The 19,201-nt window shown below is 37.4% G+C and overlaps 1 protein-coding gene across 4 annotated transcripts in view; it reads right to left on the bottom strand.

The window, feature by feature from the left end:
* cntn4 (contactin 4) overlaps positions 1–19,201 on the bottom strand; it is a 147,188-nt gene that overhangs the window by 116,033 nt on the left and 11,954 nt on the right. For all 4 annotated transcript variants that reach the window (XM_035389277.1, XM_035389276.1, XM_035389278.1 and 1 more), the window contains exon 2: positions 4,104–4,240. In XM_035389277.1, the coding sequence (XP_035245168.1) occupies positions 4,104–4,158 (55 nt within the window). In that variant the 5' untranslated portion in view covers positions 4,159–4,240. The remainder of the gene's footprint in view (positions 1–4,103; positions 4,241–19,201) is intronic.

The raw sequence follows: 19,201 nt of genomic DNA, 5'->3' as shown, positions 1-19,201 counted from the left end.
CTATGAACTATGCAATGTATTTTACTGAGGACACCGCTGAGAAAAGTTTCCATAGCAAAATGTTTCACTCTCAGTGAGCTGCAGACTCATTGCTGCCACATGTGCACGTACGCACAAGCTTCAGCCGATCAAAGGGGGAAAGGCTCAAGGTCTGCTTGCCTTTCGCACAGAGACACACTCAAATCACAACTTTCTATCCCCCATAACCAGTGCCAAATTACATTACCGACACAAATCATATGCTTGTTGCAGCTGTTTACTACTCAGAAATGATTTAATCTCAACTGACCTCATTTAGATTCAATTAACAGTCTGATCAAGTCAAGGGGCCAGAGGCAAAAAAGCTCTCAGCTCTGTGCCTCTGGTCATCTGGCAGCTCCTCCATACATAATAAACACTCTTGTTCTCCTCTAGGGCCTCTCTGTGATGGAATGAGCCTGCTCACTGTTCACAGCACTGAATTTCTTACATGTATCTCTATTTGACAGCACCTAATCACACACCTGTTTACCTTGTTTATCAGAGCTTGAAGACGCCTGAGACACCTAAGACCCACCACAACTGTAATGTAATTTAATGTAATTTAATGTAGCCCTTCATTGAGTGAATTCATTTCTCACCCAGAACAAACTTCTCATACAGAGCACCAATTATGGCATGGTCAACAAAAAGATATTTAAGTTTCATTGATAAAAATATATATTTTGTCATGAATATCAAACATATCATAATGGCTGTAAATTACGTATTGCAGACTTACTAGTAATACAACTAGAATTGCATGCATGTGAGGATCATTAAATAAGGTGATGATGAAGGTAGCAAAACTGAATTTCTTTATTTATTTCTATTACTATATTTATATTATAGTCATTACAGGGCTGTGAAATGTGATAAGATTTACGAAACCTAAGCTGTATGAAAGCATCAATGAAAGGAAGATTAAGGTTACAAAAAAGAAAAAGGAACAGCTCATATTACAAATTCAATACATTTTCAGATTACACATGAATAAGCATGTACTAAGCCAAAATACCAAAAAGCACTGCCAATTTTTGTAAATTTAATTTAGTTAACTTCTTCATGTTTTTCATATTAGACAGAAAGATAGAAAAGGGTTTCAAATAGGAGAATCCCTCTCCTCGTCCCCTAGGGGAATTTTTTCCCTGGCAAATCATATATTTCCTGAAGCACAAGTGGCAGAACATGAATCTAGCATTGGTTTTGTCATACTATATTTCTAAAACTCACATCTGAAGATTCTCTTGGTTAGTGGACAATGCATGGGGTTTTGCAATACAAGCTGTACGTAACATAACATAACACAACACAATACAATGATGAGAAAAGGCAATTCGGCCCAACATTGCTCGTCATATTCCTACTACAAAAAAGGACAAACTAGATAGTATCTAGTACCTAGTACATGATATTCTGCATTTACTTTCTTTTGTATTAAGGACAGGTACAGGTATCCAAACATGCATGCAATGTCACTTTTCAGGTGAATTGCTGCAAATAGAAGATAAATTCTATTGAGATTTATAGATTATAAGAAACAAACACAGATAACACACAGAGGGAAAATAGCGTTTTAAAAAAATCCCACAATTCTAAATGAATGAAAACAGCATGTATTGTCAATTAAATGTGCCCCATAGAACAGTGCACTACAAAAACTAGAAGCTGGGGTTTGTGCCATTGTTGTTAACAGCTGGTGGAAGGGTTGTTTCCCATTCCGCGATCACAAGCACCTTCATTAGCAGAATTCCTGTGGAAAACACTTCATTTTATTCTATTGTGCTGTGCAGTGTTGGTTTGTTATTTCAGCAATCAGGCTAGGTGTGGGCTTAAAACTTGGTGAGGGCTCAAGCTGGTTCAGGCTGAGCCATAAACACACTGGGCTTAGGCGAGCACCGCTCTCATTTCTAGCAGACCACTAGTGCACATGCATGTGTGCATGTTTGTGTTGTGTGCGGGTGGTGTTGCATGCATGCGTGAGTGTCCTGTGTCCGTATGCTTGTGCATGAGAGTGTGTTCGGGTGCGCGTTTGTGTACGTGTGGGCACCTCTGTAACGCTGTTCATAAATTCTGGGCGCTTTTTTGTGCATGTCAGGCAGTAGAGGCTATTCTACCCTCCCTGTCCATGGGAAGAGTGTCTCAGGTGTGCAAATCAAAACCATTTGAGTGGGAAAAGAGCCATTAGTCGACGGGACTAACTGGATCAGTGGTAGGCTGCCATTAGCGCTGCTTTGTGCGATGGTATAAAAGATAAATGGAAAAAAAGGAATGCCGGCTACAAAGTGAAGAAGAGGAGCAAGGGAGAAATTAGAATTCTCCGTGAGTCCCAGGCAGCGCAGGGAACTGAGGTAATCAGATGGTAACAGTGAGGTGTGAGTGAAGAGTGAGAGGAACAGGAGGCTGGCCTGCCGCCACTGACAAGAGAACAAAGGAAGCACGCTAGCAGGGGACAGGGATCATTACGGTCCCCTTTCGACATTCACCATGGTCTGCCAGTGAATCCTCGCATTTGTGGGGTGGGTTACCTGCTTTTTGGCTGCCAGACAGCTTGACCTTTACTGTCAGTTGTGCATTCTGCATTAGCCCTATGACATCTCGCAAGATGTGAGCTTCGCACTTCGCAACAGGATTTAATGGAGGGAGAGTGCGGGATCACTCACTCCTTTCATATGTCAGAACTGATGTGCAAAGCAGCATCAGCTCCGCACACTGCTTCACCACTTATTGTCTAGTTACTCACCCAGCAAAGCTATGATTCTCCAAAGTAGAGCAGTTGCTGACCCACTCTGTAATTTGCTTTTAGTTGCTGGTCAAACAGTCTAATTGGCATGACGCATATGCTCTTTGTCTGTAGATTGTCTAAAGCCTGGGTTTCAAGACACCCAGGAGACAATGCAATTGAAACACTGTACACTGTAGCTGATTCGCCAACAAAATGAATTCACTTCATCCAAACTAGAGCTAACTATCTCCGATACCTGTCAACAGTTTATCCACTGTAGACTTCATTGGTCCTGTCAGAACATCCCCCAACATGAAACACAGATCCCCTCAAACAGACACAAATAATTTGTTTGCAAAATGTTGAAATTATGTATTTGTTTGTTTATACTAAACGCACTCGGCTACAAAGGTTTCTGCTTTGAAACCCCCACATAACAGGTGACTTAACCACATCTACTCACTGACCTATGAAAAGTGTATCAAGAAAAATAATATAAATAGTGGTAACAAAGAGTGAAACGCCAGTCTCTGACCATAGGAGTGAGAAAATGGTTCGCCATGTTTTAAGGGTGATGATGGTGATATAGTATTGACAAGCCCTACTTAATCACAGTACGCATACGTATCTTTACTACACATCTAACTGCCTGACTACTGTTAAATTCATCCCAGCACATTGTAAGAAAAATATAATCCCTTCAACAAACGACATAACATGAGCTCCCAGGTAAAAGTATCACGTAGTGGCATCTTTGAGCTGTACGGTAAATTAAGGACATGTCCCACAGTAATTACATGAGCAATAGGTACAAGCACATAAAACATTATTCTGTCCTGAACATTGACAATACAGTAAAAAACAGTCCTAGAAGCAATGTCTTTTATGTCTCATTCTGGGTGAGTGAGTGGTTATCTCCAGTGTTCTTCTAACTGTCAAAAAGGCATGTTTTTTACATTTCTATATATGACAAAGGCTCTCTTCTAGGGACACAATAAAATGTTTGATTACATCACACAACCATTTACAATCAATGCATTTAAATAAATATTTTATGCCCCCCTTTATGCCTTTATCTTTCAAAATGATTAACCTACCTACACGATACCTTTTCTGGGCAATGGCACACAGGTATCACTATGCAAACATGGATTTATAATTCAATGCTCCAATCTTGTTAGTTGCAGTGAAATGAAAAATACGATTAATGTTTGCCTATGTTTAGTTTGTGGGTTACTTACATGCATAACTCTGTCTTTCAGAGTGCAAACTGCCCTAAATACATATGAACAAGGACAAAAAAACTTCACAAAGAAGGTGTTGGGATGCCACATCAGACGTTCTTAATAAGGTGTCCTACCTGCAAGGCAGCCAATAGATGACTGCAGCACCAGCAGTTTCCATAGCAACATCATCTTCAGTTTCTGGGGTCAAAATAGGCGCACATGCAATCACAGGTGTACGGAGTCCTTTTCTGCACCTTCCTTGGCCTTTTCTCTGAACAGAGAGAGAAAGAAAGGGTAGACTGTCATAAGACACAACACTAGCCAGTAAGTCATTCTAAACAGATGACTGGATATTGCTGAGCGCTGATCTTAAGTTCCTACGTACTCCTAAGTGTGTTTATCTTCCATAAAATCAACCTTACTATCAAACATAATAAACGTTCTTGTGTCTGCTAATAGAGATATCACAAACGATAATGACAAATTAATTATAACATCATAAAAATCACATTTTCTGACAGAATGTAGTGGAGCACGAAAAGGTATTTAAGGAGACAACAGCATCTAAAAGCTGTGATGAATGAGTATTGTGGTGTGGCTGAAAAATTAGAAATGACAGCCCTTGTGTTTTTCCATTTCAGTTAATCTGACTTGATATAGGCAGTCTGCACAAAAAAATCAACTGTTACTTAACATCATCCGCCAAAAGCCCTTCAAATAATAAAGAACAGCCTGAGCAGTCCTTCTGAAATGTGTGTGCTGCAAAGGTTTGTGGTCATTTAAAATACGTTTTTTGTTTCAGATTTATTACAAGTTTTAAATTGTTTCTCCCACATAAAATTTTTTAATCTCAGAAATTTAAATTTTTTTTATCAGAATGACCAATCGTGATACGTTCCACCATTGGACTTGCATCCTACGTAAATTCAAGACAGTGTACACTGGCACCACTTTCCAATTCCTGGGCAGGCGGCCATGACTTCTTTTCACACCTCTATCAGCTGAACTGCCCAGGTATTGGACCAGAAGCCTGCATAACTAACGCAGAGGACGTAGGCACATGTGATGCACCTGAAGTGGTTGGCGACTGGGTCATGTGGAAATGGAAACCCTGACGTCTGCAGGGTGAGTGTGATGCTAAGGCCGTAGGTGCCCCATGAGTCTTCCGGCCATAGCCGGAATTATTATCAAGGTATTTTAATAATGCAAACAGATGTGGTACAGGTACTTGCACCATGCTGTGGAAAATAATGACCTTAATACCCAGTTATCCAAAAAAGGATATGGAATACTTGAAGGATAAATACATGTGTAAAGTAACTTATGAGTCAGAAGTTGGTGCCAGGGCTTTCGATGATGTCATGAGTAAGCAGTTCCACAAACTTTGTCATGGAGTTTTTCCCACTTAAAAATGTATGGACAGCCAGCTTTGCACATTCTACCTCTAGAATGCATCCTAAGCACTATATCTCTACAACTAATTGCTGACTCCTATACACAATCACCATTAAGTTATACAATGTCACACACACACACAGATGCAGGCACGTACACATACACACAAACATGCACTCTCTCACACACACACCTGATATAAAAACAATATAAAAACAATAAACTATAAACAAGAAACTGCAGCACATTAATGTAATAAAATAATATGCAGAAGCATGTCCACCAACTCACATTCAAACTGTTGGCCAGTATTCGTTAAACACACTTAATTAAAAAAAAAACAGGCATGAAAACAGCAACTGCCATTTTTTGTATCTGCATTTGCTTCATCAATTAACATGACAACACTTAACTTCATTATTCAAAGATACGAACCAAGTGCTTTATGTTAGACTGAATGTGAGACTAAGTCAGCATTGCATTTTCCAGGTGTCAAGCATTCACTTTTATGGGCCAGTAAATCAAAGTAATTTGAACATAATACCAAAATGTAATTTTCAACACCAAGAAAATGCTGCTTGAAATTATATGGGCAGAGTATGTCAATATGAACTGCAGGAAGAATGAAAATGTGCAATTTAAATGCTTCTAACAAGGCAGAGATGCTGACATGGTGAAAGCCATCTTCAATCATAAATTCTAGGGGATATACACTTTTGCACAAGTTTACTGTACCATTTCATACCGGACTATTTCAAAGAAGCAATTGAAATTCTAGTTACCGTCTAAATCCTACAAATCAACATTGCTTTATAACGCATAGGGATGCCTGAATCCACACGCTAAGGTTAACCTCAGAAATACTCAACACAAATCTTTGGCCATTTGCCTTGATTTGCCACCTAACCTTTGAGCACTAATGTGCAAGGCGCAGTATTCACGTACCTGGAGCAAATACGCACTTTAAGCTCTAATCGATCCTAAGGCTCTTTTTCCTTTTCAAACTGCCCATGTGCTTAATTGAGCATTCTTCAGTTGAACATTCCTCATATTCAGTGAAGCATTCTTCACTACATATTAGTGGCAATGCCTTTCCAATACCTCAACTTTTTTATTTAAATGTTTATATAAATCATTGGTGATTTTTGTTATTGCAGAGAATGTCCTCTTCTAGAATATTCAGACCAAGAAACATCAGACAACTGGAAATCCGACTATAATTAAATTGTCAATAAGAAAAAGAAATTCACACAAAGAAATCAAGTGTGTAGCTGAGAAACCACATATTTAACAGCAGTGGGAGTTTAAGCGTGGGTACACTGATTATGGACAAGGCCTGCCGATCACAGACTACAGGAGAATACAAAAAGGGGTTCAGGCAAGGACTGCAGTTGTGATGTTGGAAAGCACCTTCCCTGACATTCAGTGATAAATGCCATAGCTGCACTACATCACTTGGTCTTCATTAGAAACAAGCTGAAGGCCTCTCAGCTATCAGGATTCTCCACACACCCGACAGTGTAGCACTAAACTCTACTGGATAACCTCAATACACACACAGTACTAATATACAATATTATATACTATATTAGTTATGTATTGTTTTTTAGGGTTGTGACACTACTCAAAACAGAAGGCCAGCCCTGTGAAAACAGCAGTGATTCTGCTTGTGTCAGGTTTTTATTCCCCAGCACATGCCCCAAGGGTATCACTGAGGAATCAAGTGCCCAAACTCAAAAGCCGGAATAGTGTCAGAGGGACAGTAATTCTCTCTGTGCTCCAGGCCGTAGAAAGAAAAAGGCACAAAAGCAGATAAAAAAATCTATCTTGGGACAGAGTCCCTCAGCAATGCTTTTAAAACAGCTCCTTATTGCATGCCACCAACCAACCCCCTCCCCCCCGGCCTCCCACAACAGTCGACGCTTATTAATACCAATAAGTACATTCCATGTATTGTAGGTGACCCAAAGAGTACATCACACTGTGGAGCTCAAACTTGGAAACTTTATTGCTTTTTTGCTGTGGGGCTTAAATAGGAGATGTGTAATAAGTATGCAAGCTCCTGTCATCACAACTACACATGGGTCTATCTGTAAACACTGGACTTCCAAACTTTCAGCACACATTGTGCATTGGAAAAACAGAACGCATTAGACTTTATTAATAATTAGTGCTATTTTTAAGATACCTGCTTTGAATTTTTGGCTACAGTACTTAAGCCTACGTGAGTCATGCCTTAGGTGTTATGTAGGCTATGGCTAATCACACTAAATAAATTAGTTATTTTCTATATGTAACAGCAATGGTGTAATCAAACTCTATATGTTGGTTATTCTGGGAGAAGAAACCATGTTTGATGCACAAAAAAAACACTTTATCATTGTTAAAGAAAAGCATATATGACAGAAAACCCACAAAGGATACCCAAATTTCGTACCTCTGTATCTAATATAAGAATGAAAACATCTTCATGTAACATTTTAGTAAAAATGTAACATTTTGCAATGCACTAAACCTCTGTAGCCAAATTAATTATACAACTGCAAGAGATGAACTAACAAGAACTTTGAATTTTGAGATTCGAGCAGCATGAACAGATCTGAACTTCCGCCTTGTAACTTTCTCAAATTTCTCAGTTTGTGACCTGTTTTCACAAGGTATGAATCAAGGTCTAGGTTGTGTTAAAAAAACAAAAAAAAAAACAACTTTATTAACATGGCAGGGAATGTGATGTTTTTTGGATTTCCTGTGTGTGTGAACGAATTTGAAACAAATTTCATTCTCTATTCATAATGCCATTTTTGTATATATCAAGCCATTTGCATATGTTGTTTCAAATAAATTTAGAAAATATGTCATAGCATGTTCATTCTTCCTGTGCATAAGATAGCATTCCTATATTCCTATTATTGATTGTTCAAATTCACCAATGAAGTACAACAAAAACACCTACTGTAAATATGCATCTGCAAATCACACCTAATCTATAAGTTGTTTCGAGTGGTTTAGAAGTCAATACAATTTTAGTCTAGGAAGATATATCAAGTAACATGAATGTCTGACTAGAGAAGGCATCCAATGAGCTTGCAAAGAAAATTAAAATGCCCCTAAACAGAAACGTAAAATGAACAACGTAATTTTTTTGTTTCCCCCAGGGATGTTACAGTGCATGATCAAAGTGCGATTTCACTCAATGCCTTGAAAACCCTCACAGCGCAAATTCAAATATCTGAAATTGAATGCAGAATTTGGTCTTTCCTAATGTAAGCCTTTAAAAAGTGTCACAGAATATGAATAAATAAATAAATAAATAAATAAATAAATAAACCAAGGACCAGAAGTAGGGGTCCTCCAGTGAGAATGACTCACCAAACAAGTCAGAACAAGTGTGGGTTTCCTCTCCTGAGTCTGTGTGAAGTCACTCAGCAATAAGCTTAGATGTAGGAAACAAATCATGATGTGCTTTGGTGGCAGAAAGTACATAATGGGGGGGCACTCTTTCCTCTAGACCAAAATAGAAAGCACATTCCCCAGAACAGTAATTGGGCACGGTGCTGTAGTACTGTAGAACTGTAGAAGATGCTGTCCTTTACAGGTCCTGACTCACTGTGGTCATTAAGGATTCCATGGCACTTTTAAAAGGAGTATAGGTCTTAATCCTGGTGTTCTGGTCAAGTTCTCTCAAACCGTCTTCACATTTGGACACATAATCATCCCTTCCACCTAATGCGCTATAAACTCCCCAGAGTCCTCTGCTCACATTGATCCCCCAGCTCAACGCTGCAAATGAGAATTGACTTCCCAAGTTCCCAGTTGATCTACCTGGATTAATAAAGATAAAAATGATGTTGTGTTCTTGTTCATAAATTATCCTGATTCTGTTCTGATCCTATTTTTTTCAGAACCTACTTAAGCATGATGCATATTTAGTTCAGGCTTCTAGTCAAGAAACAGGGAGATGTAAATGAAACACAGTTTGAGTAGGCAGTGAGATTTACACAGTTTGCCATGGAATAAGAGCAAGGAACAAAGAATAACTGATGAGGAAATGATGCCAGCAAAAACAATCAAATGCGCCAAACGACATGCATGCCACAGTACCAAATGAACAAGCAAATAGTTCTGTGTTGAGTGTCCACATTTGGCTTGTACGAAATACACAAAAAAGCAGGACACATACATGTATACACACAGCATATACTTACAACAAAACTAGCTTGAAGTCAAGCAAAGATCTTTTGTTTCAGTTAGACAATTCAATGTCTATGACTAAAATTCAATGTGAAATACAAAATTCGAAAGGGTGGTTAAGTTGCTTGGCCTATGAGTAAATACTGGTTCAAACAGGCAATGTTGGAAGAATGCAAGATTTACTCAAATGCTTTAAAGGAAAACTTCACTAAAAATATCTGCAGATTGTAACGCAAACACCCAGAGCATAATAAGTGGAATACCCTGCTTGGCAAAATAGATATCTAAAATTTACAGAAAGTACACTTGATGACATACGTGTGAAGAGCTTATTTTTTTATACAAAAGGGAGACGCCAGGTACCGATGCTTATTTTGAAAAGCTGTTGCCCTACAGAGCTACCACTATTCAGTTCTATTAAAGTAGAAGAGACTCACAAACCAGGCTAGGAGAAATAATCAAACAAGTGCGAATCCGCAATAGTTGCGACCACACACGCGCATGCATCCATGTGTGCGTGCATCCACGCACACACCCTCACACAAACACGACCTCTTCCTTGGCTCATGACCAACCTTTCCACAAATTCTTGTGCAAATCTGTGAATCCATTCAGGAGTTATGTGCCTTTTTGTGATAGGCCACGCCTATCACCACGCCCCCTCTTGGTCAATTGCCCTTGAAAGTTACTCAGCTCTACCTTTGGTCATGACCAACGTCCATGCCAAATTTCAGCCTCCAGGGGCGAAAACTGTGGCCGCTATGGGGTGGGACACTTTTTGTGGACTAACCGACCGACCAACCGGTTGCAGCTAATAAAACATGGAGCTCTTTATTCTCCTATATCGGAAAAGTCTTGCTCCCACACACATAGGCATGTATGACATCACCACAATTTATTGGCAGCCTAAATGTACAAGATGGTAGTCTGGGAATTTATAGGTCAGGTAAAATCAACAGAGAGACTTTAATAACAAAAAATGCATATTTTACTGAAAACATTGTTCACACTTGCAACAGAATTACAATCCAAACTTACGCAATTCACCAAAACATTATACAGATAAATCATACAACATTAATTGCAACTAAATGAACTAATTCAAAGCCCTGAATTTCAAACATTTCATTTTTAACTGGCAGTAGATCTGGTAGTACCAAAAATTTGATTTCTCAGACCCACACCTAGAGTATCTTACTTCTGTCCTTCCACCACTAAAACAATGTCAAGCAGGTCCTGGATGTCCTGTTGACGTGTCTTTTAAAAACACACAGGTGAATGGGATATTCACCCTTATCTTACTGTTAAAAAGGAGAAACACAAGACAGCACATTTCTATTAGACATTTAATTTAAATTTGTTTGTGGTTAGTGAATCCAGATCAACTCTCTTAAGTGGTGTCCTTGCTCGGGGTTTTTGTGGGTAAATCCTGGATGGGATTTGCAATCGTGTGATGAAGCTGATGACGACTTTAGGGTGGGAATGAATAATTGTTGGCATTGTAGTTACATAAATGATTTCAGTTTTTCACTGAAATTGAGACTTTGAATAAGCTGAATAGACTACATGACATCAGCGTGAAATGTAACTGATTTGTGTGCGGTCCATGACTGAAGAAATTAAAAAAAGAAAAGAAAAACACTGCACTTTGTATTTCTTAATTACTTTTTCCATTTTGTGTTTTGTCTTGTTTAGCAAATTTTTTCTCATTGTGCCTTGATACATTTTTTTCCCTATATAACAAAACCGATATAATGTAGAAATACTACTGTTGGAATTGATTTAGTCGAGTCCTTTATTTCAACAGAACAGTTTTGAAACATATGGTTTAATAACATTTCTGAAATTAGATCACTGTGGGTGCAGAAAGCGATGCTGTAATCCAAGGAATTAAGCAGCATGGAGTGACATAAAACAAAGTACACGGAGTTCATTTTGAGTATACTGACCATGGTGTTTGCGGACGTGTTCACCAGTGGTTAATGTTCGAAAAGTTCGCACATCATTTGGAGTATACTGCCTACTTTACTGTAAGTTGTCAGAGTTATCATTAGTGACACCAGGCTCTGGACTGACACTGCACTTGACACTTGCCACTGTATTTTCTAATGCAAGCAGATATACCTTGGGGGGGTTGGGGGCTGCTCCTGCCCATGACTGTCACATGAAGATGATCATTTGTACATGTACTGTAATAATGCACAAATGCATATGGGTCAACTATGTATTTCAAATAATTGTGCTTTTTTTATTTTGTTTTGTTATTTTTGTGTACATTTTAAATAGCCTACATTTTTCCACACTCAATCTAGTGAAGCATTCACCTACATTTCAAATATCAAAAATGCAGTAATTATTTACAATTATTACAAGTACCTCACTTAATGGATGTAAATACTTACATAAAGTACACACAGTGCTTTTATATAGAATAAAAATCAATGTGTAATCGATTTTATACTATGTTTTAATTATACCATGTACTAATTGTAGTGAGCACAAGTTAGGTGTGGAACTAAGTAAACCAACAACAGGAGCCACCCCATTCAATTGGTTCATTCAATATGAGCAAATAAGCAGACATGAGCAGAACAATTTATATTTCCAAAAAACTTAAAAATACAAGCTCTTAAAAGAAAATAGGTCACATCCTAAGTCTAATAAATTGGTACACATATTGCTTATTTTATATAATTTATCTCTGGACATTCATAAGCCTTTTTTTCCCCTCCCTGTGGCCAACAATCTTGAGCACAGTATTTGACATATTTTAAATAGTATTTGGAAAGTATTTTGAAGCTACCAGCAGAATTTCAATGAAGTCTTTGAAGTATTTAAAAATGTATTCTCAAACTCAAAACTCGTTTCATGTGCTTTTTCCAGCAAATTCACAGCAAAATAAATTGAAAAAGTGCTATTATTCAAAGATCCTGTTGCAAGGCTTTATACTGAATCATTAAAAAATGACTACACTCTCTTTATCACTGAGGCTGCAATTAGGTTGAACAAAGACCCCACGGCACAATGACAATGCTAATAAGTAATAATACATTCAGAGGGGGGGAATGCATTTTTTAAAAAATTATTATTTCTTTGAAAGAATGCCATTGGTTCTACTTCAATCTGTAGTTCCTCATAAAATATTATAAATATTATGTGTTTAATATAACCTAGAATCATAATTATACATATTATACATACAGCTGAGACCAAGGACCTTCATATAAAATGTTAAAAACAGCAAAGGTAGCATTATCTTTTGCATCAAATAGGCCTATTGCTGTATTATTGCTTATAGCAATACAGCAAAAATATATTTCACCCATTATCAAATTTTGGCCAGAATACTTTGCAGATATACCACTACTTTACATACATGTATACAGGTTCTAGAGTAAGGATATGCTCATTATACAGAAACATTTCTGTGATTGGTGAAATATGAACAGATTTATGTTTTGTCGTAGTTATATATATTTTTTGTTGTTGTGCCAAACTGTAATGCTTGTGAATTTGAAAGAACTGTATTTTTAAATCTTTAAAAAGTACACTGAGGACACTATTGCCTTGAACCCATTCAAATTGAAACATAATATAAAAATATATTTATAATTTATTGAACACATTTTCATTTGCAGTAAGTAATTATGAATAAAACAAATAATGGAAAGACCCTTGGGGTAAAATACTCCAATGAAATTGACAAAATTAAGAAAATACAGAACAATTCACTGCAGGTGGAAATGAGTTATACCCATGCAGAAATGGGCAATCTTCTGCAAGGTTCACAAGGCACCTGCACTATGAAGATTGCGCCAGGGAACTTATATACTTATATCAAAGGCGTTTAGTTGTTTTAAATTTGCATTAATGACAAGTTAAACCTGTAAAATGGCATAATGGAATATTTTTACTTGCTGACATACAACTCAAGTCAGATTTCCTATTGACCAGCATGCCCCACATTACTGCAGTCCGTTTAGGCAAGCATTTTCTGGTGTGTTCGTATGTGGCATGCAATTTTCAGCAATAAAGGTAGTAACAGTAACTGTGATTCCCTGCCTTCCCCAAAAAAACTATGATTATTAACTGGAGCAGGGGGATTAAAGCCAATGCACCATGGTCCATTGAAGCCACCCAAAAAATGTATTTCAATGCAGACAACAGTGGATAAATCACAAGCATGGCACAGAAAATACCCCATGGTTACCCAGTACCCCAACTGGAATGTAAGTGCAAGACTTGCATTGTATTAGCTTGACCTGGTACTTCCAGTGGTAGCACAGCGTGTAAGGTGTGTTGTGTATTAGAGTGGAGCCAGAGTGGCACATGGCAAAGTACCAGCAGTCTCTCTGTTTGCTCTTTTGGCCCTGACTGGAGGCTTGCCAAGTCCATGGGTTTGTGGCCGAGGGCACAGGGCAGTAAGAGCCAGGCTTTGCCAAGGGAAGAACACAACCATATACAGGAACAAAGGGATTTCCAAGTGCTCAGAGGGTCATGCACAATGAATGCATCAGAAAGGATGGAAGGATGGCTAAAGAATTTCTTCCGCTTCTCTGACTTAGCAAGGCCTTGAGCTGCGAGAGAGAGAGAGAGAGAGAGAGAGAGAGAGAGAGAGAGAGAGAGAGACAGAGAGACAGAGAGACAGAGAGAGAGAGAGATTGTCCTTTTCTGCAGGCTTGCTCTTTGGATTTGATATAACCTTCATGGATGAAACTCCCTTTCTTTGTAAATCCCATTACTTTGTCAAGACACAGTATGCAGCTTCAGGTCCTCATTACACATTATAACCTCAATAATGAATATCAGAACAGAGTGGGAGACAGGTTAGAGATTTAAAAGTAAAATACAGAATGCACGACTCGTTCTGCACCTCAGTAATAAGCTGCTGCTTCTGTACAGTGTGACGGAATAATTGAGAAGCGTGTTCTAGATCAATTAAAAAGAACAATGCTCCTGACATTTGTGGAGAAAGCCCTAGAGAACAGTTCTAAAACTGTGCTGCCTTTTCCTGTCTGCAGCAGGAGCTTTGAGAACAGACTAGAGTAACTTCCACAATTTGCATAAAATCTGTAAATCAAATGCAGGTTGGATGTCAGATCATAAGTGCTGTGGAACCTGATTTATAGCCAAGCTATATTTTGGACTGGGTTGTAAACTGGCTGAAACAAAGCACAGTGAAAATATAACCTAGTAAGAAACTACCGCACATTCTGACTAAGTAAATCACATATAACATGACATAACATAACATATTGACGAGAACTGGCCATTCAGCCCAACAATGCTCTCCATTTACAACAACATTGTACCTAGTGCTATGATCACCAACAGGCTAGATAGTATCTAACACTGTATCAAGTCTTGAAAGTTTCCACCTCTACTACATGACCTGGCAGGCTATTCCACACATCGACTACACTCTGTGGAAAAAATTGGTTCCTAAAGTCTGTGCAAAATTTACCCTTTGCTAATTTCCATTTATGTCTCCTCGTTCTACTAACATAACTCTGCATAATCTATTGTATTTCACTTTGCTGATCCCCTTTATGAAAAAGCCTCAATCAAATCACCCATGAGTCTTCTTTTATTAAGCTTGAAGAGATTAAGCATCTTAAGTTTTTCCTACCAGATTCTATCTTCAATCAGGAATCAATTTGGTTGCCCCTCTTTGAACCTCTCCCAGTCTCTACATCTTTCTTGTAGTACAATCCCAGAACTGCACACAATACTCCAAGTGTGGTCTAACAAATGTATTGTATACGATAATTTTAAATTCCTTGGGTTTAAACTCATGAATAGATAATAACCTTGCCTTAATACATGTCTACCACAAATAAGACATTGTCTAATGTGCGCTTAAAGGATAGTTCACTTTCTGGGTTTTAACTTTAGTTTTAGAGTATGTTTTCTATTGGCCAAGACAGCTTTTGTGTATGATGATATTATAAATATTTACAGACATTTCTGTCAACCTGCTGGCTTTACAATGGCGGATTTAGTAATGTAATTACAGGTATAGGGATTCAAGGGTTCAAATACTAAAGCAAGAAAGTACACTTAAAGTAACTCCGAAGAAACTTGTGCAATGATGCTTACAGCAAAACTGCACAGCGATGAGTCATTTAACAGCTAAATACTAGCAGAACACCATGCAAACAGAATTATTTGTATTGAAAGCCAGGACCTCAATTCTGCTACATATAAAATCATTAGCAACTTTAATGCACGGATGTTTAGCCACAATTAATGCGTAGACTGTAAAACTGAGGAGTTAGCTAACTCATCTCTTCTGTTTCAAATGCACTTTTAAAGTTGCGCACAAATGTCATAGTTAAGCATTATTACATTTTTTTGCTGTACTGTAGTTTGCTAATTCCTTCCTTCACCATGGTTTTTGCAGTGCAAAAAGATCTAGTTTTCTAGTTGTTCTAGTTACACAGAATAGATATTTTAACACAAATAGATATGAAGAACAGAAGGATAGAAAGAATAAAATGATCTGTTAAAGCCATGAATCATTAACATAATATTACTGAACAAAACCATACCTGTTTTTCACTCAACAGTGCACGGAGAACTGCAATGCAATACTGCACCAAAACTTAAGCCAAATTTATAAGCCACCTGTCTTACTTCACTGTGTTGTTTTAAGTCTGAAAGTTGCACTATTACACTGTCAACTTACTCTAAATGTATGACCAAAAAATTCTGCTGCTGCCAACTGAATGTTTAAAACATAGATGAATAGCAATCACACAGCAAAGTTATTTGGCTTTCAAAGTAAAATGCATTTTAATAGCTCGTTTATTATACTGATAATAAAAAAATGATTTGGCATTAACAGACTTTGCACTCTATGAATATTTCATGTTTTAACAGAGTTTAAAATAATTAGTGTGTTTGATTATTGCAGACAAGAACTATTCCATCCTAATTTTTCATCATTGCATAAGCATACTGGAAGTAGGAAAAACCAGGCATTTTCTACATCCACTATGTTTTCAAGCAGGTTGCACAGTATTAAGTCAATTTCAGGCAAACTATTGATTAAATCCATGTGATTAAATCCATTCTGTAAAACATTGCATTGTCCAGAGTACAGAAGGAAATGCTGTCAGACAAACTAAATGTTAGCAGTACACAAATGATGCGTACGTATATCGATTACAGCGGCGCTTAATAATGTATAATTCAGCACCTATAACTCCCAGCTGCCAATTTCACTGTCCCAAGGTGAGTAGTGCACCATCATATACTATTTGTCTGTTCTTTTCCGATAGCCCTCTGCACAACAGGACTGCCTTTTCACATTTACTTTCGTCGTTCAGTGAATAATGAATTACAAAAATCGAAGTGAAAACAAACAAACAAAAAAAAAGAAAAGAAAAAAAAAACCTATTTATTTAGCATGAAAGCTACAAAGTGCCAGGCCGCATATTGCAAGCTAATTAGAGTCACTGGTTTCTAAGGGATACTCTCGGCACTCATGATTTGCAATAAGGTGTAATGACCAAGCACTTTCCAAGTCAGAAAAGATTTATCTTAGGCCCTTGTCAAAGCCTTAAAACATGTACTTCCCTCTGACCGTGCCCTGGCAATAATCAGCATTGGCTATATCAATGATGCGAACAACCTGTATCACTGCTGTCTGAACATTTACGCTTGAAACCTTTTGCCTGCCAGTCTGCCACTCGCAGTATGGGGAGTGATATTGCTGTTTGGTCAGCAGGACAACCAGATTCTTGTTCACACATTGATGTCATGGGCATAAGAAAGAAGAACACAGTGGTTCCTTCATTACAGAATCCAATACCCGCAGCACAACAGGACTCATGTGAATTAATTCAGCTCCAAATAATGAGGGTACAAAACCAGCAATGCCCTTTTTCTGAGGTCAAACTACAGCATCAACATCAATATAAGGTTAAAGAGGTTTAGAATCAATTAATTTTTAAAACTAGATCATTTGTTAATGTCACAGCAGAAATGCCAACACCCCACTCAACCCTCCTTTGCAAGCACACAAGGTGTATAATAGTTCTATCAAATATGATCCACTTCAGCATCGCCTTGCATTATTTAACTCCTTCCAAATAAAATTTAATATCTGAAACAATGTCAAAAAAAACCTAAAATAATTTTATTTATTGATTAATTTATGCATTAATTCATTCATTCATGTATTGATTTCCCATATGAGCCATATAATGATGTACATTTCTCATCTGTAATTCACATTAGAATCACGGCTGATCGAGGACACTTTTGTTGCCTTAAAATGAACTTTGAGGTGACATCTGTGGTGTGGAAAGTGCTATGAGGAGCTCCGCAAGGAAACAATCAGCTAGAACTCCAACTTTGCCCAACATGACACCTCATTCAATTGCCATGTCAATGCCCTCTTTGTGAAATTTGTGTACTTGTTCATATGTAGGGCAGGTTGCACTCTGAAACCCAAAGTTCTGAATGCAAGTAACCCACATACTAAATATAGGCAAACATTAATCATATTTTTAATTTCAACACAACTAACAAGATTACATCAAATTATAAATGCCTGTTCGAATACGTGTAGCACTGTGGTGTCGTCAAAAAAAAAAAGATAGGTAGATGTAGGTAGTTTAATCATTTTGAATGTAAATTAGAAGAATTGGGTGTAAGATGCATCTAGAAGAACACTGGAGAAAACCAGTCACTCAGCTAGGAGTAAAATATAGTGCTTCTAGTATTTCATCTGTCAAAATAGTCCAAATAGAAATTATCAAAGGTTTGGGACACACTAATGTTTCATTTCCTTATACCTACTACTAATGTATTTACTGCCAGAGGTATATTGTAGTAAATAACTAAACGCTCATACATTTCAAATTCAAGGACCCAGTCAAACAGAAGAAATCAAATTAAAGCCAAAAATCCAATTTACCAAGCAATTACTATAGACCCAATGTAATTAATGCGTGAGCAGAATTCAAATTATGTTATTTTTAGAGCTGATTCTAAAGGTAACCTGGTAAATATTACCAGGTTTATTGGATCAAACAATGTTTTCTGGTATTGATATTGCAAGTGAGGGAGAAGGAAAGAGACAAGGAGAGGAATATGCCCTAATTCTGTTGTTTTTAGGCCTGAAATGGCTCTTCATATTGGTACAACCTTTGGATGTAGTTGCTGAGGCTAGTCAAATTTTGAAATAGTAAAAAATAGACCCAAATAAATAGAGATAGGTTTGGTACTTCACTGATATACAGGGTAATGAGTGGCCTAAGGTCTACCAGAAATAAGCCTCCTTATTTTGGATGACAGCCACTGATTTCCAGCAAGACAGAATGCCAAATTCACTTTTTTATTGTGACTAAGAGGTGTTGTTTGGACATCTGTGGCTCCTTTTAATTAAATTATGGAAATTTAAAACATAAAATTAATTCAAAGTCATGTTTGCTGCTTACAGTTACTTTAGCTACTCACAAAACATAATCATGTTTTATAGCATGCATACTTTTTCCTAGATAAAATTAATAATAATTAGTGCCACAGCAGTAAAACATGTACAGTAAAACAGTCATGGAAATTTCATAATAAAAACTTTGTTACTAGGAACAAAGTTAAATATAAGAAAGAAATTTAAGATATAAAATATTTCTTA

Source organism: Anguilla anguilla, chromosome 13 (genome assembly GCF_013347855.1).
Source record: "Anguilla anguilla isolate fAngAng1 chromosome 13, fAngAng1.pri, whole genome shotgun sequence".
Taxonomy (NCBI): domain Eukaryota; kingdom Metazoa; phylum Chordata; class Actinopteri; order Anguilliformes; family Anguillidae; genus Anguilla; species Anguilla anguilla.
Note: the sequence above shows the minus strand (reverse complement) of the source record. Positions and strands in the feature narration are given on the sequence as shown.